Source organism: Mixophyes fleayi, chromosome 6 (genome assembly GCF_038048845.1).
Source record: "Mixophyes fleayi isolate aMixFle1 chromosome 6, aMixFle1.hap1, whole genome shotgun sequence".
Taxonomy (NCBI): domain Eukaryota; kingdom Metazoa; phylum Chordata; class Amphibia; order Anura; family Limnodynastidae; genus Mixophyes; species Mixophyes fleayi.
Genome location: NC_134407.1, coordinates 196226927 through 196251238, shown reverse-complemented (window position 1 = coordinate 196251238; position 24312 = coordinate 196226927). Strand labels below are relative to the sequence as shown.

Genomic DNA, 24312 nt, shown 5'->3' with positions numbered 1-24312 from the left:
TTTATAATAGATTTAATTGGTGCCATTATTCACCTAATTAAAAAGTGTATTTCTATGTAATTTGCAAATACCGAACAGGGTTTTGCCAAAATATTGCCTCATCCTTGATTTAATTTATTTCAACCTACTTATAAAACCACCTAACACGACACTTGCAACCAATTTTTTTCCCCATAAAAACTACCTTCTTACGTCACTGGAGGATTGGGAAATGAGATTAGTCACTGCAGAAATTTGCATAGTAGAATGGAAGATGTTTTCCATTCAGAAGGTTTCCATTATTTATTGTTTGTATTTTTTTTTTATTAATTGTGCATTTTGTTGTTGAAAATGTCAAATAATCATTTATTTTTCTTTTAGACTTTTTTGATTTTTAAATAGGTGCTGCCCCCCCATTTTCACTGTTCCACTGGTTTTCCCTTGGTTTATGCAGTCAATAACAGATTTTACACCATTGGGGTACTTGAAAAAAATCTGTTGATGCAGGATTCCACTGAGAAATTTTACATTTTCATTTGATTTTGTCAAAGACATTTTCAATGGCTCTTAACTATGTGAAATTAAGTTTTTGGTGCGACAAATGGTGGAGAAAATCGAAATTGAAAAATAGTGGGCAGCACGTTGGCTCAGTGGTTAACACTTCTGCCTTACAGCACTGGGGTCATGAGTTTGATTCTTGACCATGGCCTTATCTGTGTGGAGTTTGTATGTTCTCCCCGTGTTTGCGCGGGTTTCCTCCCACACTCCAAAAACATACTGGTAGGTTAATTGGCTGATATCAAATTGACCCTAGTCTGTGTATGTTAGGGAATTTAGACTGTAAGCCCCAATGGGGCAGGGACTGATGTGAGTGAGTTCTCTGTACAGCGCTGCGGAATTAGTGGCGCTATATAAACAGATAGACTTTTTTATTCCTTCATAAATATGCCCCATAGTGAATAACCAGCACAAGAGTTCTCAAGATTATGGAAATGTATTGTCCTGTGCTGTGCTCCCAAGAAACTTTAAAATGCTATCTTGTCATTTCTTACATTGTAATCTTTCTATTTGGGGAACAGTGTTTAGTATACCTTGTGTTGGCTCACCCAGCATATATAGAACAAGACATTTATTTAAAGGTGACTTTTTCCACATTATTTAAATAACCAGAAGCATTTATAAACTGTTTGATAGCAATGACAGGAGAGTAGTTCTAGAAACCGTTATGTTATACTATTTTACAATCCAATGAAATTCCCTATACTGGTTTTAATTTTAACCTTAGGAAAAAATCTATAACACTTTTAAAATTAGATCTGTTTGTAACCATGTTATAACATTACCAGTATTTCGTAGTCTAAAGTTAGTCAACTAATCGCTTTCCACATTCTATTTGAAATTCATTACTGAAGACCAGAATGCTGGTATTAAAGATTAAATCATTTTGTAACAACATTTTCCATGATTGTAGCATTTTCATACATTAAGGGGCAGATTAAGGTGTCGCCGGTTACGGTAAGGAATTTCCGCTTATTTCTCTGTGCACCTCTATGGGTGCGCAAGAATAAATGAGAGGAGATTCCGACCAGAACATCACTTTGATCTGTCTCCGCTGACTGTTCCAGAGACACAGCGCTCGGAATTGTTCTGCAGTCCCGTAGAAGTGTAAATTATACCATATGAGGCTGACTAGTAATTCATCATCATCATCATCATCACCATTTATTTATATAGCGCCACTAATTCCGCAGCGCTGTAGAGAACTCACTCACATCAGTCCCTGCCCCCATTGGAGCTTACAGTCTAAAATCCCTAACACTTACACACACACACACACACTAGGTCAATTTGTTAGCAGCCAATTAACCTACCAGTATGATTTTTGGAGTATGGGAGGAAACCAGAGCACCCAGAGGAAACCCGCGCAAACACGGGGAGAACATACAAACACCTCACAGATAAGGCCATGGTTGGGAATTGAACTCATGACCCCAGTGCTGTGAGGCAGAAGTGCTAACCACTTAGCCACCGTGCTGCCCCTAATTCAAGTAATAATTCTAATTCTAATAATTCTAATTCTAGTAATTCAATTTGGTTAAACACAGTCAATATTTATCAAAATAATTTGCAGCACAAATATATATGACAGCTACAAATACAAAAAGAACTATAATTCACAATACACTTGAATAATATTTAGGATAAGATAGAGGTTAATGCTGAAGACAGACAGACAGACAGTCTATTTAATTCAGAAATGGGGATATGTGCTAACAAAGTCATTAGCTCTGATTGATATAGTACGAGTTTGACAATGAAACAGCTGATTGGTTGCCCTGGGTATTAGAAGATATGCACCTCATCAGTGAAAAATGGCTCGGAAGGGTTTATCTAGAATTCGGACTCCTGATGCACCTGCATTATTGTCATCAGGGAAAATAACTACAGTTGATTTTTGTGCTTCAGACTGTGGGCAAGGCTGAGTACACACTACAGAAAATTTCTCCTGATGCGATATTGTTAACGATTTTACCAACTACTGAAAAATGAAAAGTCCTGATCAGCATGAGGATTCACATGTACACACTATACACGTTTTACACGATTTACCTTCAGATCTGTGCTCTTCATCTGTCATAACCTTCGGTTGTAAAGATCGTGACTTTGTGCACTCTATAGAGATCTATGGTCACTACTGGTACTATGTGCACACTGCAGAATTGGAACAACATTGTTCCAACGTTGAACGAGATTTTTAGCTCAGTTTGAAATTCAAATGAAACATTACGATGGGCTTTGGAACGATAATCGTTCATCGTTGGAGCGTACACACTAGTGTGATTTCGGGCCGCAGGATCATTTATCGTGTGATTGGTCCTATGCTAGGCTGAAAACACTGTACTGTGTAACCAGCCTTAGACAATGAAACAGCTGATTGGTTGCTCCGAGTATTAATAGATTTTCACCTGGATGCACCTGGATTATTGTCATGAGTGAAAATAACGACCTACAGTTATTTTACTGTGCTTCAGACTCAGTAGGTAAGAAAGGGTGGTATTTATAGACACGTAATGGGAATCTCAGATTAAGATTCTAATAGAAGCAAACGAGGGACAATAGCAAGGCAGTAAATGACAGTGGCTATAGTAAAATTTAGATATTGTCCCATACAAATAAATGTCCCTATAGCTCATGAAATTGACCATTGTAAGAAATAACTGCAATTTGTGGCTTACTTTCCATTGTTTTGAGTCAATTAAAATTATATTCCTCTGTGTTAAAGTATATTAGAAATATTATTTTTGACTCCGACAGAGATTTCTCCCAGTACGAGTATTGAGCTGAAGTCATCACAGATATTCCTAAGAGAGTTGGTGTAGTTGGTCTGAAATACAACAAGGGAATGGAAAAGACCCTTCCAGACCCCATATGACAAATGCAATGATCAATCAAAGGCCAAAGGTCTCCGAGCTTTTGTTATTCATGAAACTGCCATTGATGGTCTACCAAGAAATTCTGCTATGACATTCTAGGTATCTGAAAAGAGCTGAGAGTTCTGACCTGCGACCTTTCTGAATTCTGCAAGGGATTTATTGAACATATTTGCATTTAAATTAGATGACTTGGGCTCTGTTAATTAAAACTTGCTACAGCTGTTCCCGCAGAGTTAACCCCTTCCTTCCTCCCTTTCCTCTGATGGAACCGTGCCAACAAAGGTTTTGTATAGGGTGTCGTGAGGTGAAATAAGAGAAACTCACCATTAAGATGGAATTAACCTGACATAAATCTCTTTAGAACTTCACAGTTAATAACGGTGATATGGAATCTCCACGTCATTGGCCAATACCCTAAACACATGACCTGATGAAGGGACGTAGATTAAGCTTTTTTTTTGTTCTTTTTCCAGGACTGATCAGTGGAAGATGGGCAACACGGAAACTGCCCAACAAGAACTGGAGGTGCCTCACATAGGCCAAAGTCAAGATATTAATGTGCCTAATACAGTTCATGAAGAACCAGTGTCCCTTCCTTCTCCTCCAGCAGATGCCACAACTTTGCCAATTGCAGTCGTTCAGGTGGACATGCCTACCCTAAATCACGTGGCTGGTAGCCCACCAGTTCACTCCGATGTCTGGAAGAAGGGAGGTCGCTTGCTCTCTGCGTTGCTGGCCATTAACGTTGGTCTGGTTGCCTGTGTCCTCGTGAGCAGCGGTTCCCTAGAAGATGTCACGGTGAAGGACACAGATGTCCTTGTTTTTCTAGTTATCCTCATGCTGCTCTCCACTTTCTGGATGATATTCCAGTTCTACTTCTCCTGCCGAAAGAACGCTGTCCTCTACAAAGACTCACACGCAGGACCCGTGTGGCTCAGAGGTAACCAGGCACAAAAATGCAAAAGATAAAATAGTCAAAAAAAAAAATAAAACGTGCTACTTAAGTATTCATAATCTAACATTAGCAATACTGTTAGTTGTAGTGCTGTAGAAATTATCTTTATAATAACTTTATAATAAAAGTAGCAAAACTGGCCAAGTGTAAAAGTGAAATTTGGACGTTGTGTGCAAGAATGTGTTTCACTTTTTTTTAAACATTATGTAAATTGCAATATTACAAAAATGTCTTTTGTTTTAATTTTAATTAAAAAAGTGTATGCGTTTGGATTGACAGTCAGGGGGGTCCCAGAGTGGACAGACAGACATGAGGTTTACAAACGCAGGCAGCTATGGGTACACAGCACATGTGTGGCACTTTCCTGCATGTATGGTGGAGCTTTGCCAGGATTCGTCCCTTCTGGTCCGCTGTCCTCTCCTTCGCCTCTTCTGTTCTGGGCGTCTCTATTCCCTCTGACCCCAAACATGTGCTTCTCCCTTTGCCTATCCCTGTTCTCCTTTCCCACTCCCACAGACTATTCAGACAGAGTGCGGCGACATGCCAGGTTGGTAAAACCCCTCTCCGCCGTCACTCTGTGTGGTCTGCAGCCGGGTGTGGAACATTCACCAGATGGAACATATCACTAGCATCCTAAGGGGCTGCTCCATTTCCTTCCACATGGTTTGGGCCCCCTGGGCTACTTACCATAACCAACCACTACTCCATTATTAGACAGCCCTCTGTCAAAAGCAGAACCTACCCACTGCCGCTCTATCCCCTTAATGCTCTTCATAATTTTGCTTGGACTCCCCCTCTCCTTCATCTATGTCCTTTCCTACCCTCTGCCTTCCTCCTCTCCCTCTTACCCTCTTCCTTTCTACTCCCCCACCCCACCTCCGTTTCTTTTACTCTTTTTTTTTTCACCTTCTTTTCCTAATTCATATTAGAAAGTGCATCACTACTGGTGATCTCCAGAAAGTCACTTTTATTTTGGTATGTGCATTCCCAGGGTAAGTCTATTGTAGAAACAAAAGAAAAGTGTTGTCTGATGCGCAAAAACAAAAAATATACAAAAACAAACAATATCTCCTTTATGTATATGCTGACATATAGGGCCTGAGTCATTAAGCAGAGTAAAGCATAAAATAAGAGCAGCTTTGTACTTCCATGGTAACATGGTTTGTCCAGGAGCAAACTTACTCCTTTTGTTGTTCTCTCCTTAATGACTCAGGTCCATAGTGACTTATATATTGTTTGTTTCTGAGTGCCGGATAACGTTTTTCTTTCCTTTGCACATACACATTGATCCCAGTTGTCCTTGGCTGCCTTCTCAAAAGATTTCATTTACTTGTACACGTTTCATTAATTTAAAGATGTGCACCTTCTTCTCTTTCACTAAGTTTGTTGTGGGCCCTATCAGCAAATTTGCACTAAATTACTTGCCCTCTGTCTGCCAGTTTATAACCATGTCTGGTATGTTTGTGATCACTTCTGTTGTATCACTGGTGATGTTACCAATAATCAGTATTTAAAAAAGAAAAAAAAAAGAGAGGCATGTGGATACACAGCACATACCTATAGATATAGGGTGCCCGGCTCATACAGACCCACATGCAGTGCACATACAGACAGGCGTGGGGTACACAGCACATACCAGGGGCGGATTGGGAACTTAAAGTGGCCCTGGAAAAAATTATTGAAGTGGCCTCATGTCGGCAGGACCAAAATAACTGTAGGTGGGGCCAACACAAAAGTAGGCGGGATTTAGAACTACAGGAATTTGGTTGTAGTAGCATTTAGGAAAACCTAGATGTGATTACTTTACACACAGTGGGTCATCTCTAAAGCCATGCAGGGCAAATGTATAGTATACTATAGGCAGCCCCCTCTTAGTATAGTATAGTATAGGTTGCCCCCCTTAGTATAGTATAGTTTGCCCCCCTTAGTATAGTATAGTATACTATAGGCAGCCCCCTCTTAGTATAGTATAGGTTGCCCCCCTTAGTATAGTATAGTTTGCCCCCCTTAGTATAGTATAGTATAGTATAGGTAGCCCCCTTAGTATAGTATAGTTTGCCCCCCTTAGTATAGTATAGTATAGTATAGTATAGGTAGCTCCCCTTAGTATAGTATAGGTAGCTCCCCTTAGTATAGTATAGGCAGCCCCCCCTTAGTATAGTATAGGTAGTCCCCCTTAGTATAGCATAGTATAGGTAGTCCCCCTTAGTATAGTATAGGACCCCCCCTTAGTATAGTATACTAAGCCCCCCTCACTTACCTTCAGTTGCTCTGAGCAGCGTCTCTTCTCACATCAGACAGACAGGAAGTGAAGTCAGACTTCCTGTCTGCCGAACAGCACCATGGGAGCCTAGCAATTGGCTGCCTGTTGCTGCCCACTGAACACCAATATTTTAGATTGCTTACCTGTAAGTGCCTCCCCCCACCGCATCCAAACGCGCCCCCCGGGAAAATCTGAGGTGGCCTCCAGGTGGCCTCGTTAGGCCATTGGCCTACCAGGAAACTTCCCTGTAAGGTCTATGGCCAATCCGCCCCTGACACATACCTATAGACATAGGGTGCCCGGCTCATACAGACCCACATGCAGTGCACACAGACAGACGTGGGGTACACAGCACATACCTATAGACATAGGGTGCCCGGCTCATACAGACACACATACAGTGCACATACAGACAGGCGTGGGGTACACAGTACATACCTATAGACATAGGGTGCCCGGCTCATACAGACCCACATGCAGTGCACATACAGACAGTCGTGGGGTACACAGCACATACCTATAGACATAGGGTGCCTGGCTCATACAGACCCACATACAGTGCACATACAGACAGGCGTGGGGTACACAGCACATACCTATAGATATAGGGTGCCTGGCTCATACAGACCCACATACAGTACACATACAGACAGACGTGGGGTACACAGCACATACCTATAGACATAGGGTGCCCGGCTCATACAGACCCACATACAGTACACATACAGACAGACGTGGGGTACACAGCACATACCTATAGACATAGGGTGCCCGGCTCATACAGACCCACATACAGAGCACATACAGACAGGCGTGGGGTACACAGCACATACCTATAGACATAGGGTGCTTGGCTCATACAGACCCACATACAGAGCACATACAGACAGGCGTGGGGTACACAGCACATACCTATAGACATAGGGTGCTTGGCTCATACAGACCCACATACAGTGCACATACAGACAGATGTGGGGTACACAGCACATACCTATAGACATAGGGTGCTTGGCTCATACAGACCCACATACAGTACACATACAGACAGACGTGGGGTACACAGCACATACCTATAGACATAGGGTGCCCGGCTCATACAGACCCACATACAGTACACATACAGACAGACGTGGGGTACACAGCACATACCTATAGACATAGGGTGCCTGGCTCATACAGACCCACATACAGAGCACATACAGACAGACGTGGGGTACACAGCACATACCTATAGACATAGGGTGCTTGGCTCATACAGACCCACATACAGTACACATACAGACAGATGTGGGGTACACAGCACATACCTATAGATATAGGGTGCCTGGCTCATACAGACCCACATACAGTACACATACAGACAGACGTGGGGTACACAGCACATACCTATAGACATAGGGTGCCCGGCTCATACAGACACACATACAGTGCACATACAGACAGGCGTGGGGTACACAGCACATACCTATAGATATAGGGTGCCTGGCTCATACAGACCCACATACAGTGCACATACAGACAGGCGTGGGGTACACAGCACATACCTATAGACATAGCCTGTTGCTGCCCACTGAACACCAATATTTTAGATTGCTTACCTGTAAGTGCCTCCCCCCACCGCATCTAAACGCGCCCCCCGGGAAAATCTGAGGTGGCCTCGTTAGGCCATTGGCCTACCGGGAAACTTCCCTGTAAGGTCTATGGCCAATCCGCCCCTGACACATACCTATAGACATAGGGTGCCCGGCTCATACAGACCCACATACAGTGCACATACAGACAGGCGTGGGGTACACAGCACATACCTATAGACATAGGGTGCCTGGCTTATACAGACCCACATATAGTACACATACAGACAGACGTGGGGTACACAGCACATACCTATAGACATAGGGTGCCCGGCTCATACAGACCCACATACAGTGCACATACAGACAGGCGTGGGGTACACAGCACATACCTATAGACATAGGGTGCCCGGCTCATACAGACCCACATACAGTGCACATACAGACAGGCGTGGGGTACACAGCACATACCTATAGACATAGGGTGCCTGGCTTATACAGACCCACATATAGTACACATAAAGACAGATGTGGGGTACACAGCACATACCCATAGACATAGGGTGCCTGGCTCATACAGACCCACATGCAGTGCACATACAGACAGACATGGGGTACACAGCACATACCTATAGACATAGGGTGCCTGGCTCATACAGACCCACATGCAGTGCACATACAGACAGACGTGGGGTACACAGCACAGACAGACATGCACATGCGGTTTACGCACTCAGACAGGCCCCCGGGTGCACAGCGGGTAGAGACAGGCCTGCTGGAGCACATCACATACACACATACATGGGGTACTCAAAACACATACAGACAGAGACATAATTCACCCAGGCTCATACTTGCCAAATTTTTATATCTCCACTTAGGGAGTGGGGGGCATGACCATGCGAATCGCTTCTTCTTCAAAGCTGCGCAATGCTGCAATTCATTAGGGAAGCAGGTAGAAGCGGGTGGATGCGGGAGGCTGTGCTGCTCTCCAGGGAGACTCCTAGACATTGGGGAGTCTCCCGGATATTCAACAATACCCATGCTGCTCTGTAATTAACAAATACTCATGCTGCATTTTGCATAATAAAGACCGCAGGCATGTATGTGAACCAATTTCAGAACAACCATATAGAACATATAATTTAGAAGATTCTGAACAGCCCAAACAAACAGACATAGGATGCACAGCACAAAGAGCAGGAGCCTGAGCCAAGAGCTAGCAGTCTGAGCAGACGGAGATTATAGGAGTGTGGTGCAGGCAGCTGAATATAAGGAAGAGCAGACTGGAAAGTACATATATAACTATATGGTGTGTATGTGTTTCTGTGTCAGTACAGTGTGTCACAGGTTAGTTAGCTGGACACCTTTGTAAAGCAAGTGCTATCTGGTTTGGCAGACTGTGAGGCAATTCACCCATGTGCTTCTGTAATACTTCATTACATGTCTAGGCTTGTCTCCTGATTGTCTTCTGAAATTATTTAATTTTTGTCCACATTTAGCAGTGTCTTTCTTGCTCCTTTTCAGAAGTTGTATGATTTGTAACCCAAGTCTCATCATAGCAGTCAGCCTTAGATCATACTTGCCAACTCTCTAAAATTGGCTTCCGGGAGCCTGCCGGGGGGAGGTGGGCGTGATGGGGGGGGGGGGCTCCAAAATGTGCGTCATTTTACAGCAGGGGGTGGGGACAAACGGCACGATTCACCAGGAATCGCTGCGTTTTGTGCCTAAATCTGCCCACTTCACTAGGAAGAGGGCAGATGCAGGAGATTGCCACACTCTCCCGGGAGTCCGTGAGACTCACGCGAAATGCGTGAGTATCCCGGACATTCCGGGAGAGTTGGCAAGTATGCGTCAGATATATTTACAAAAGTCCCTACAACATAATATCATACTTGCCTACTTTGAGTTAAAGGCATCTTGGAGATGCTGGATAGGGGGCTGGAGGGGGCAGTGTGTGGTCAATTGCGTCATTTTGGCCTTGCCCCCGTGACGAATACGCCATTTTGTTGAGGGGGGGGGCAAAATGACGCGATTCACTACGAATCGCGTCATTTTGGCTGCTGAATTACAGGATAGGGAAGAGTTGCCTGCTCTCCCGGGAGTCCAGGAGACCTACTTCCGGGAGAGTGGGCAAGTATGCCTAGTATAGAGTATGCAAATTAAATACAGCAGCTCAAATTCTGGATTATAAACATAGTTGAAGTTATATAGTTGGCAAGGTTTGAAAATGTCACAAGTTCATCAAGTTATTTCATAATCATACAAGGGCATAAGGCCTCAGGTACAGGTGACTTCAAATATCCATACAGGTTACAGAAAGGGGTATGTTATTTTCTTCAAAACATGAGCTGAACCAATATCCCTACACCAATCTTTGCAGATGTAGTCACTATTTGCAAAATGTCCATAAACAATCTCACGATTTAAAGATTTGCCCCTGGTACGGTATAATTCTTATTATCCTGTATATTGGATGTAATTCTATTTTTATTCTCTGGCCTCTGTAACGTAATGTATTGAAGATTTTTTAATACAGTAGAATCAAGTTCAGTAAACATAACATAGTGGGTAATATAGTGCACATTTGTCTATTTAAACAGCACAATTTTGAGGTGTTTCCACCTCTACTGCAGAAAATGACATTAAAATGTTGGCAGTTATTGTATACTGGATCTATGATTCCGTATGTCATGTACGCTTTGCTTATATTTTGTTAAGCATTGTGAGAGACTCCTGTAGAGTCAAGTACAGTATAGTCATTGAGGCACAGGAGTGAGCCATAACAATGGAAACTGAGGCAACTGTCTCAGGCCGCAGTATTTGGGGCAAATACATATTGGACAGGGGCAAACGCAGGATTTGTAGAGGGGGGTTTCCACACTTTGCCACCAGTGGGCATGACCAGCATGTATGGGGGCGTAGCTATAATTTTAGACAGTGCTTGGCTGCTCTCCAACTGTTCCTATCCCCATAATATACATGGGCAATGCTGCATGCACTACTGTTAGGTGCACACAGCTCTCCCTTTTCAAGCAGAGCCGTGTGAAGCGGGGGCAGGGTCCAGCTACCTCAAATATACAGTGCCCCAGGCTTGGAGGGGGGTTCCAGGCACTAGGAAACCCCCCTCGGTTTGCCTATGTTGGGAATGAATTAGACTGCCACAATTCTCACTGCAAAATGTAAATCACTGCTTTCTACTTTGCTTCTGTGCAGAAGCTTTGTGCTGCCATTTGTTACAACTCTGCCTGTTATTTGTATCTAGCAGCAGTACCTTATACCACCAGAGGTGCTGCTGTTCTGTTCCTGAACTTTATACATGCCTGAAGGAGTTAATCACCTTGCATTATGCCTAATTAGAACTGCACCTGTCGCACTGCTTTAAATACCTGCCTCAAGCTGTGCTCTGTGCAGTTCATCATGTTACGATTCCTAGTAAACTCAGCAAGCAGCCACGGAAGTATAATACAAATGTCTTTATTCCAGCAAAATATATAAGCAAGGATTCAGTTCCAGGAACATGCAGGTTTTCATAAACAGGTATAACTCCCAACATAAACATGAACAGGTGTGGCAGGAAGGTACACAGAAATAACAGGTTCCACAGAATGCTAATATAGTTTGAATGCAGGGATAAGAAGGGTGAGTTACCCGATTCCAGGATGCAAAAGTCTTGTCCAGGAAGCAAACAGAGTCCAGGAAAAGTAAATGTCACAAGCAAACTTGCATAGTCCGGTAATCAGGTCAAGGTCTAAGGTAACGAGAGGTCAAGCAGTATCCAGTATTCAGGCAAGGTTCGGGGTCACGAGCAGACAAGCATAAACGGTAAACAGGCCAAGGTCACAACGGGAGATCAAATATCAGCTGGATCAAACTGGAACAGGGGGAACACAAGCAGCAGCCAGGTAAACAAGGATGAACTGCACAGAGCACAGCTTGAGGCAGGTATTTAAAGCAGTGCGACAGATGCAGTTCTAATTAGGCATAATGCAAGGTGATTAACTCCTTCAGGCATGTAGAAAAGTTCAGGAACAGAACAGCAGCACCTCTGGTGGTATAAGGTACTGCTGCTAGATACAAATAACAGGCAGAGTTGAAACACCATTCAGGGGCTGGCTGGCAAATTTTAGCCCGGGGGGCAAAACTCGGCTCAGCAGCCTATTAAGAACATTTTAAAGGAAATAAAACCCAGTGACCCAGCCCAACTATGGGACAGGGGCAGATGCCCCCTGACCCCCAGCCCAGCCTGCCCCTGCTGCCATTACAAGATTCTGGGTCCAAATGGTAATGTGATTGCAACAAAAAGTAAAAAGATAACACAACGCATTTCACAATTATAGAGACAGTTCCTCATACAAAAGGGGGATATCCTTTGTAATGCAAGAGGGAGACTGTCCAGCTCCTGTTGTTTAAAAAAAAACATTTATCAAAATATGGCAGATAGTAATGTAAAAAAAGCATAAAAGTCATAAAACAAAAATGAATGAAAAATAAATGCATTTCAGATAAATATACCATGAACACGTGAAAACATGACCTACCAGATGCTACCATGTACAGTCTATAGCAGTGTTGGCTTAGCTGTGACACTCCAGGTGTTGTGAAACTACAAGTCCCAGCATACCCTTCCAGCAATAAGCTGATATATATTGGCAAAGCATGCTGGGACTTTCACAACACCTGGAGTGTCACAGGTTAGTCAACACTGGTCTATAGCATACTTGCCTACTCTCCCGCTATGTCCGAGAGACTCCAAGGTCTTTTCCACACTTTTTTCTATTATTGAAATATAATGTATATGGTTTCTGTGCTCTATTTTCTCTGAATAGAGACAGCGGTGCTCTCAAACAACATGGCTTCTTCTTGTCCGTTTACTCAAAGTCCCAATCTTTCTCTGTTCAAGGCCAAAACCAAGAAACCACAGATTTTTTCATATGCTCATATGAACTAGTTTAATTTACCGGGACGGGACATAATAAAGTGCACAACATTTTGGATGGCTCTTCCTTCAGGTGCAAGAATAATACTACTTGGGACATGTTACTATTTGGCATTTGACCTAGGAGATCATAGGGTGATTGTGCTACAAGTAACTGTGTAGAAAATGGGGTGTTGCTTTCAGCAGACAAATATTTGCTTTAATTTTATCAACTGTAATGGCTGCTGTGAACAACACCACTCTTTCTAGAGAGTTACTGTAGAATTTGTCCCGATTTGCTCAGGGCGAACGCCCCTTTTGTAAAACGGCCCAGAGGAGGATGAACATTCTAAATTAATTTAAAATGTTCTACAAATTCTATTCAATGCATAAAAGTATCCAATCTTGTTGTCTTAGATCTTCTTATAGTCATGGAAGTCCTTGGTGTCTTAATATATCCTTTTAATCTACAGTAAGGACCACGGGCCTGATTCATCAAGGTACGCAAACGCATACGCATCTGCTAAACGGGACTTGAGCTACGTAAAACACCACATACGCAGCGCAAACAGAGCAGATACGGCACTCAAAGTCAACTCAATCTCAAACTCCAACGCAAATATAACGATTTGCGTCACTCAAAGTATGAAACACAAATGCGTATGCGTTTGCGTACCTTGATGAATCAGGCCCCACATTATCATATGTAGACTTCAGTTTAAGTTATTTTTCAGTATTATAATAAAAAATTATAATTGATACTCTGTTTTGACAAAATTGTAATTGATTGATGTATCCTTCAATGAAGCTCATCAAGGCTATTTTGATCCCTTTCTTCTAGGTGGTCTGGTATTTTTTGGAATCTGCAGTCTGGTTCTTGATGTATTTAAGATTGGATATTACATAAGCTATATTGATTGTGAGTCACCAATCAAACTCATTCATCCCATGGTACAGAGTGCATTCATTATCCTTCAGGTAAATGTCCCAATTAGCTGCAGATAGAATGTACTGTCATCTACTCGTCTCTTTTCTCCATGTCACAAGTCAGAACATGACTCTCATATGTCATTCATGTCTTTCAGACGTATTTCCTCTGGGTCTCGAGCAAACATTGTGTACAGATTCACACCAACATTTCCAGGTGAGAGCATCCTCATCGTATAAAAATATCCACCCCTTATTTTCGACAGAACCTTCCCACCAAAACTAACCAACTTTTCTGTCGTCCTTCTAACACCCATTGCAGTAACTGAATGGCATTACTATCCCATTATGAAAACAGCTGCAGAACATCTTCTGTACTGATTGTAAATCATTTTATTTTCAGATATGGTCTTATGTTGGTACTTATAACAAACCTCAGTATATGGATGGCTGCAGTGACGGATGAGTCTGTCCACCAAACACGAGAGGTGGAGGATGATTTGAACGACTTGACCAGTACCGTTGGGTACCATGATCACAGAGGTATGAAAAGTCAATGTAGTGGTAGAAACCAAAATATGGCATGGTGTTTTCTATTTGTTAACCCACTTATGACCTCTTTCTAGATTCTGGTGGAGCGCATGGACACACCTGCCGTTGCAGTAACCATTTGTGCCACATCTTCCAGACAGGATATTATTACCTATACCCATTTAACATAGAGTACAGTCTCTTTGCTTCGGCTATGACATATGTCATGTGGAAGAACGTTGGCCGTAAAATGGATGACAACATGCCAAGCCACCGCCGTTTCAACCCTTGTTTCTGCTTTCATAGTATCTTTGTGGGCCTTGTGCTGGGCGGAGTAGTCCTTCTTGGCGGCATTGTGACTCTTGTTACGTACAAGGTAAAAGTCAACATTCGAGATAAAAGCCTCCAGGCTCATATAATGTTTTATTCGTTCAACATTGTGGTCCTCAGCCTTATGTCCATGGGCTCGCTGACTGGAACCATCATTTACAGATTTGACAAGCGGGACATGGATGGCCATAAGAACCCAACCCGTACTTTAGATGTAACCCTGCTCCTGGGAGCAGCACTCGGACAGTACTGTATCTCTTACTACTCCATCGTAGCAATGATTGCAACATCTCCCGGGGAGCTTCTCAATGCTTTGAACCTGGTCTACTCATTACTCATGATTGTACAGCTCACGTTGCAGAATACCTTCATCATTGAAGGGCTGCACAGAGAACCATTCAGAGACGAACCTCTGGATCCGCAGAAAGAACTTGTTTATACCAATGAGGCTGTTGCCCCTAGCCTGCAAGATGGAATCTCTACAGAGTCCATAGTATCTAGCGCCAATGCAATGGCCAATCAAATGCAAAATACACAAGACCTTCCATGGAACCTAAAAAGAAGACTTGTTCAGGAGATTTCTCTTTTTCTACTGCTATCTAACATCATAGTAAGTATTGAGAACCAATATGTTTGAACACAGACAACCTTCTTTATCATTACTTAATCTAATACACTATAGCAGTGGTTCCCAAACTGTGCGCCTAGGCTCCCTGGGGTGCCTTGGAGATCTCACAGGGGTGCCTCATCCAGGGCCAGTGGTAAGCAAGGCGGGGGACTACTTGGTAATTATTTTGGCTCAGGGGTGCCTTGAAAAAATTTTGGAGACCTTAACGGTGCCTTGAACTGAAAAAGTTTGGAATCCACTGCACTATACTAAAAGTACGAACTCACCCTTGATCATCCTAGACTTGTACTTGTCTAATTTTCTCAGTGATTATTATTTTATTCTAATGTCTTTAACTTCTGTTTCCACAGCTTTGGCTCATGCCGGCATTTGGTGCCCGCCCGCAGTTAAAGAACAATTTAGAGTTGAAATTCTATGGACCTTCGGTATGGACCATAATCACCAACATCTGCCTTCCTTTCGGCATCTTCTACCGCATGCATGGAGCTGCCAGTCTTCTGGAAGTGTTCAGAATGTCCTAGGGTGTAGGGACCCGAGAACACACAGGAGGATACATGTAAGATACAGAACTGGAAGAGACAGGACACATAGAGGAGGAGACCAGAACAACCTGGGTGGGGGATCTGGGGAGGAAAAAAGAAGACACCTCACTGCACCCTCCCCAAACGGCTGAGGTTACAACAAGACACGATTTTACTTAGGACTATTTATAGAAGCGTGAATTTATTTATTGTGTTGTGTTTTTGCTGCAAGGTCCTCCTTTAGCTTGTGCCCAAAGTCTCCTGATTTGTGCCAACTGAACTTGCTCTTTATAATGTGCCGACTCTACATTTCTGCAGACATTGGACGTTATTTACTCACAGAGTGCAAATGTACAGTAATCCAGAGTGACCAATCAGGTGTCTGCTTTCACTGTCTAAGCCAGAGTAACCAATCAGACATTGGCTTTCATTGTCTAACTTGCACTTGATCATTTAAAGCTGATTGCTGATCAGCTTCTATGGGCGATTACACATTTGACCAAAGTAAATATCTCTCCTATTAAGAGTTGCATGGCAGCCTGGCAGTTTTTGTCTACAACTAATAATGGGTGTGTCAGTGACAGACAGGTGCTATAACTCTAATTACAGGGACTAAAAAAGATTTAGGTTTCTGGAGACTTTGGTGAGTTAAGAATAACCACATGTCAGACATGTTTTATTTAAAAATGTAAATGGAAATATACATATAAATAAAATACGTTATTTTCATTTTTCACTGAACATTTATAGCAAAGTAAAGCTGAAACTCAGAATCTTACTGTGCCATACTCTATAACATACTTGCCAACTTTTCCTCGTTGGCTTCAGGGAGATCCCGGGGGAGGTGGGTGTGCGGGGGCGGGGCTTGATGAGTCGCATCATTTTGGCCCTGCCCCTAAACGATTGTCACAATTTTGGCCAATTACAGCATTGTGTGGGGCTAAGATGACACAATATTTGCATCATTAAGCCCTGCCCCCACCACTTATCTATTAAGGGGTCGAGAACCGGGAGGTTGCCCTGCTCTCCCGGGAACCCAGGAGGTCTCCCAGAAATGCGAGAGTCTCCTGGACATTTTGGAAGAGTAGTCAACTATGCGTTAAAGAAAAGCAGCTAATGAATCTCTAGAGACTGAAGTGTCTTTTACATTTCTGTCTCCATTACTGAAGTCATGTTGTCTTACCTGTCAGTCTTTGATTAAATCTTGGTCTCCATGAAAATGGCCGCCTCCATAGGCATCAATACATGAAGATAGGACACAATTTCTGAACTGAGTCATTATGCCACAGATGGCGAAACCAACCACGTCTTGTCTTGGCTCAGCATCAAGGAGAATGCCAGACTCTTCAGGGAGTGAGGGAGATCACCCCTATTTCAGGGAGTCTCCCTGACATTCAGGGAGAGTTGACAAATATGCTCTATAACACCTATGCCTCCAATCATTCTACTGTATGGTGCATACTGTCTGTCTATGATGCTCTCTATAATATATGCACGTGTCTGTCACAGCACTGACTATATACTGTGAAGCTACTATGAAGTGCCTATTACCTACTACACATCAGCCTCTTGCTGGGTACTTACTGGTTTGCTGCTGAATGGTCCATTAATCATGTATGAGTGGTATGTGTTATTATGTCTGTGTGTATATATACACATCAGTGAATGTGCATTTGTGTATGTGAATGATATTGTACATTGCAGAAGTGTAAGTGCATACTGTATATATTTAGAGATCCATGAGCACATATAAATGTGTATAATTATATGTGTACATAGTAAACCATTTTCTATGACATCCTCTTAGCTGAGGTTGGCATTTTGCAATAAAGCCTAATTGTAAAAAAAGAATAATGACACCAATGTACTTTTGGGTATTAAAACTGGAACTCTTCGCTCATCTCTGCCTCCTTCAATGGGTAAAAGTGAACATAACATCGGCCCTTTAAATGATGCCATTTAAATGTAAGTGCTCTTCTTGAAGTGGATAAAATCAAAGTGACTGGTGACTTTGTGAGATTATAAGAAGAGAATCTTCCGCATTCCAGGATTTACTGTTAATATTCGCTTAACGGAACTCTGCTTTTATACTTGAAATATAGTGATCCATGTATTTTGTATCATTATATATAACAATCTTTAAAAAAATATTGTCTCTGATTCAGAGATGGGCACAAATCGGGCATATTTTACGCTCCAAAAAGTTGCACGTAAAAAGAGCATATATTTGCCCATATTCAGAGCAGGACCCATCTCCAGATACGTTCAGCACTGAATCAGAAGTAGACACCATGCTTACGCTAGGATTAAAAATAGCGTATATACATCCACATGCAGAGCCTTATTGTCAATGAACTCTACATTAGTAGCATTTGTACATTACGTTATTAAAGTACCCTCATATTTTAGTATGATAGACAGGTAACATTTTTATCAAGGAAACAGCCACATGTGAAACAAAATAAAATCTGTATTTTTAATGTAATGCAAACAAAACATACAAAGAAGCCTCCGTTTCATTTTGTTAAACAGCCACGAGCAATGATTAAACTGCTATCAGCTGGTCAGGTAATTACACAATCATCCAATCAGCAGCGACTAGCTGTTCTTGCCATTGCTCATCAGAATGTATTACTCGGCCTGCGTTGGAATGCCCATTCCCTGCCCTGTCATGCCTCGCCAGTAGAAATGCATTTTGCGCTCCGCAAACTGGCATAAGTCCAACTCTAAAATGAAATATATGGAAACAAGAGAAGAGAGACAGGAAGCTGGAGCATTGCTGGGGGCCTAGAAGGTAAGGATTGTGATTCTGTAGTTAATCCCGTCAGAGACAAGCAACCAATGCAAACCTGAGGGTAGTAGTAACATTAATAAAATATTAAGAAAAATTAGTCTATCGGCTACATTCAGAGGCTGGTTGGGCTGGGGGGCATCCGCTCCCCGGGCCGATCCCATAGTGGGCTACCTTGGACTGGGTCACTAGGCTACCTGCATTTTTTTACCTTTTAAATGTTCCTAATAGGCTGCTGAGCCAGAGTCCCCTGGGGTAAAAATTGTCAGCCATCACCTGACTACATTCAAATAGATGGAAGTGTTGCTAACTTAGTAATGGGCGGGCTAGTTAGTAAAGGGTAAAGGGTTAAGTACCAGGCTGAGAAGGCATCTCCCAAGTGCTTATATTCAAGAAAAAAAGTGAATGTAAGAAAATGCAAATGTAATACTAATACCAGTAAGCAAATGTAATTTAGGGGGGCGATTTAGGCCCCGCCCCCTTTTTGACTTCAAGGCTGCCGGCGGCTGCACTATATGTGCAGGTCCGCTCGGCAGTGACAATGTGCTGTCCGGCTGCTCTGATTGTGTTTTAAACTCCGGCTAGCGGAAGGGACATCTTAGTTATATGTTTAACCTAGATGGTAGTGCAGCTTTGAGAAATAAAAATACAGCAAAATACATACCACAAGGTAAGACTTGTGCACAACCCTTACTCAAAAATGAATTTCACACAATAACAAACAGAACACAAACACAATATACACAGTAACATTCTGTAATATACTGATGCTTTGCTCTGGTGATCATTGTATTTAGTTTTTCTCTATCTATGGCAAGCATTCAGTCACAGGTGAATCCTATTCACTAACAGCAACAGTGACACCTACTGGTCATAAAACAAACTGGAGGAAGATGAAGTATTATAAACCAGTAAATAAAATAATAATGAGGATATTTACTAACATTGCATTTAGGAGCATTTATGCACTAAAAAATTCTAAAATTTCCTAAAGTTGAAAAGCAAATTTATAAGCACATTTATAAAATGTAAAAATATATCTTTATATTAGTTTTTCTATAAGAAACAAACAATCCAGTGATTAGACGTAAAGATGTGTGAAATGAATGTTGTGTATATATTACAGCAGGCATTCAACAACGATCACATTATCAAGTTAGGATATGACACCAAGGTGCAGGTACCATGGTAGGAAGTGTTAGTAGAGGGAAGGGGAAGAGGAATGTCCAACTTATTTGGCAGGACTGGGGTATCTGTACTCTATTCCGGATGCCAACGCCTCAAGTATGTTCTGGCCTGGCCATGGGGCTGCAGATATTCGCCACTTTGACTATTCCTGCACCAATTCCTCAGCAGAGGTGAGGGCACAACCAAGAGCAACATGGAACGGGGGACACTCACTGTAATGTGATGGCTCCTACAATCGAGTGAGACACAACAGCCCTCGCAAAGGACTAAGGGGCACATTTATCATTCATCGGCAGAAATGAGAAATAGTTATCAATCCTTATCGCATGGATAAGGATTGATCTATTTCTCAAATTTATTAAAAATGGAACACAGAAACAGCAGTTCCGAAAACTGCTGTTTCTGTGATAAAAAAAATCATACTTACCCCCCTCTTCGGGACGCGCTGTCTCTAGGATCTCCTTCACGTCATCTTCGTTCCTCTTCTTCTTTCCATTGCGCATGTGCAGTTCCACAAAGATCCCGGTCTGTCTGCAATTCTGCGAGCGGTGAGTGACAGGGAGGGATCATGTGATCCCTCCACACATGCACTGTCCAGCTCTGCTCTTCGGAGCAGAGCTGACAGCATTGGGTTTTTTCATTTCAGCTGGCGTACATTATCAAGACAAGTTTCCGAAAAAAAAAAAAAATTCCGGAACTTGTTAGATTACAGCTGGGAGCAGTCACCATACTGTTGAATGGTGACTGCTCCCAAAAACGAAGAGGAGTGCAAAGCAGCAGATATCCATGATATCTGCTGCGATGCCCCCTTAATAAATTTGCGGAGGTCACGGAGGCACCTTAATTACTCGATAAAAGCACTGTCGTGCTTTCTTAAATATGCCCCTAAGCTAATTCGACCAGTATATGCCACCCACTCTAGTGCTCGCTAACAATAAGAACAACAACAGTCTGGTCCTAACAACACTTTATGTGACCAGTATGTTGCACAGTTCTCACCACTAACACTGGGTGTAGTGTATTACCCTTTCAATAATTCCCCACAGTTCCAATCAGCCAATCCACAGATTAACAGTCGATACAATACAATACCAGATACCAAAAGCCTACCTTTAGCCTAACTATCAGATGCTGGGGGCCTCACTATTAGATTGGTTGACAGCGAATCTCTACAGATTCACTGTCACCAATGCCAGAGAGTCCAGAATGGTGAAAGAACTTACCGGCATCCCGACCACAGTGATCTGGTAAATAAAATCTTCCTTTCTTTGTTCGGCTCCAGCGCTGCCCTCAGGGTAGCTCCTCATCACCCTCTGCGTGAAGGTCACGCTGTCACAAGCGCACGGCTTCTTCGTAGTAATAAGCCCATTAAACACTTGCATCATTTTTGCAGTTGTTTCACTTCTTTAACAGGGCATTCAGTAGAATCTGCCATGTGATGTGTTGATCCACAGCTGTAGCACAATTTCCTGTGTGTATTGTGAGGTCGTTGGTGTTGTGCAGTCCCTTTCACAGCATTTTGGAGGAGCCTCTTGTACTTCTGTGTTTCCCGGGCCTGTAGAGGATGTTTGCTTTGCACGGTGCATGCAATCACTTGGCCTATTGTTCTTGCCTCCGCCATTGTCCTTTAATGCTGTTTGAGTAGTAGCATATCTGTCACCCACTAAAGGAAGCATGTAATAAATGTGTTGAAATTGTGTGCCGGGCAGTGGATCAGTAAAGCACATTTTCTGGCTTCTGAAAGGTCTGTATCACTTCATCATACAGATCTGATTGCAATACAAGCAGCCAAGAAGTAATTTTCTATATATAAGTGCTCAATTGTCTTTTTCATTTCGCCCTTGTGACAGAAGCACTGGACAAGTGGTGAATGGTAGAGGTATATGCAGGGCCGCCATCAGAAATCATGGGGCCCAGCACAGCCCCCCCCCCTTCCCCGGTGAGCGCCCCCTTCCCCGATGAAGACATCAGCGCAGAGTAGCGAAGACCAGCGGACTGCAAGACAGCGGGCCCCCAGGTAAGTTTGTGTTGCGCTGTTGTACCGGGCCCCCTGGTGAGCCCGGGCCCGGTACAACATTACCCCCTGTATCCCCCTGATGGCGGCCCTGGGTATATGTCCCAGGCTTTCTGTCTTGTATGCTCTAAAACCACAGGGAGATTGTCTTGTATGGGAAGGAACAGGGGGTGGCTGGCAAATTTTAACCTGGGAGGCAAGACTCGACTAAGCAGCCTATTAGGAACATTTTAAAGGAAAAAAATGCAGGTGGCCCAGTGACCCAGCCCAAGGTAGTCCACTATGTGACCAGCCCGGGAGGCAGATGCCCCCCTGCCCCCTTACCCAGCCTGCCCCTGGGAAGGAGCTTCCAGAAAAGTATACTCAGCTTCAGTATGGAGAGATAAGGGTGGGCTCCATCAATAAGGCCCAGTCCGAGTCTTCTGGTCTCCCAGTCTCACAGCGGACTAATCAGGTGTTGCACCTGCAAGGTGCTGACAAAAGCGGCTAGACAGTTTCCTCTGTCTCTCATAGTCTGGGGAGGAGGTTGGATGCCTCCTGAGGAGACACTACAAACAGTGACCAGTAAGTCTTGTATTTTATATGTGTGTGGGACACAAGCTCCCTCACTTGAGAGAGGGTGTTCCTGGATGTTTAGTTAGTCCTGGACAGGCAAGGATTTTGTTTCTGTTTATTTTTTTACGACTGGAAAATAAAACTAGCTGTGGCTAGTCAAACCAAAACGATTGCCCAGTGTGATATCTTTGGCTGGTCTGTCTGAAGTGAAGCCGTCTACTCCAGAAGATGGTAAACCTGGTCTGATTAGCTCACACCACCTAGTGTAATAAACCGGCAATACCCCACACTGACTCACAGCATTCACCCTTCAATCAGTAGGGTAGGGACCAAGTCCAATATTCTCCTGCTTTTGGCAGGTCCACAAGGTAGCCAAGTCAACGGAGACTTCCACGAGCCAAGTAGCACAGGGATATTGCATATTAATGCTTAGCATGGGGGAGTGGTAGCTCTGAGAGTAGGGCACAAGTGGCTGTCTAAAATTAGGATTTAGATACAATATACAGAAATCTGTGCTTTCCCCAAATTTCTTCCTCCCTCACCATTTAACAGTTAACCTATTACCTCTAACACACAGGCCCACAGGACACACATGGACCCTTTGGTGTGGATTTAAACAAAGGAATTTGGAGGACAAACCACCCCCCTGCCTGGCCTTACAACAAATTCTTAATTAACATGGACTTTTTCTGTGTAACAGGCTTTCTTAAGAATGACAATACCTAAAATACAGTTACTGCATTACAATATTATATCAGGCACGCTGTACTAATAATAGGAATACGTTTCTATCTGTGAACCCACCTGGTGACATTTAAGAACAAGTAAAACCCCAAACTTCAAGATACATGCAATGAAATTTATTAATCCCCTTTCTCCCCCTTCCTCCTGTCTCTCCGTCTCATCCATGTGTCTGTCTGTCTTCCTCTCCCTTTAGATTGTTCGCTCCTTTGAGCAGGGCTCTCCTACCTTCTGTTTCCATCACTTTTAACTGCGCTCTCCAGCTACTCAGCTCACCTCCTCTCAGTCCCTCTGCCCTCTGTCTCCTCTCGCTTCTCTCCGCTCCCCTCAGTGACTCTCAACCTGTCATCCGTGCCCACCCTCTTGGGCCATTGTTACCTGCCTATACTCACTTTTCCCCTCCCTCCCTCTCTTTCATGCTGTGCCTGAGCCCCCAGAGTTATAGTGCTTACTGTTACTTGTACTGTGCTGTTTCACCTTGTACTGTGCCAGTTTGTCCTTGTACGGCGCTACGGATACTTTGTGGCGCCCTATAAATAAAAATTAATAATAATAATAATAATAATAAAAATAATTAATATACATTACATTACTGCGGAAAGTGGGTGTCAAGCTGGATTAATCATTATTTACAACATGCCCAGCACCTTGGTCTCGTCACACTGGAAACTGGAGAATAACACATCTGTGGATATAGAATGAATCCAGGAACAGGCCAAGAACTTAGGTGAAATGCTATATATGGGCTTCTGGGAACTGCACTGTAAGCTGTGAAAGGTGCCCTCTGTCTGGTGGCTTATGACGCAACTACATGCCCTGGCTAGCTGGTGGGTATGGGCAAACAGAATCACAGGACCCCCCCAAAGAAAAACGGGTGTTAACGCAGTCCTACATGTGGAGTGGACACTAGTATGTGTGGTGCAGTGCAAATGAAATTTTAATGCCAGGTCATCTCAGTTCAAAGAC

At 43.1% G+C, this 24312-nt stretch overlaps 1 protein-coding gene across 1 annotated transcript in view; it reads left to right on the top strand.

Moving 5' to 3' along the window:
• The window catches only part of LOC142095101 (proton channel OTOP2-like), a 28958-nt gene extending 11007 nt beyond the window's left edge, over positions 1 to 17951 (top strand). The window contains exons 2-7 of the mRNA XM_075177883.1: positions 3887 to 4353; positions 13962 to 14098; positions 14206 to 14264; positions 14451 to 14590; positions 14674 to 15518; positions 15887 to 17951. Coding sequence (XP_075033984.1) covers positions 3903 to 4353; positions 13962 to 14098; positions 14206 to 14264; positions 14451 to 14590; positions 14674 to 15518; positions 15887 to 16057 — 1803 coding nt within the window. The 5' untranslated portion in view covers positions 3887 to 3902 and the 3' untranslated portion in view covers positions 16058 to 17951. The remainder of the gene's footprint in view (positions 1 to 3886; positions 4354 to 13961; positions 14099 to 14205; positions 14265 to 14450; positions 14591 to 14673; positions 15519 to 15886) is intronic.
• The last annotated feature ends 6361 nt before the right edge of the window (positions 17952 to 24312 follow it).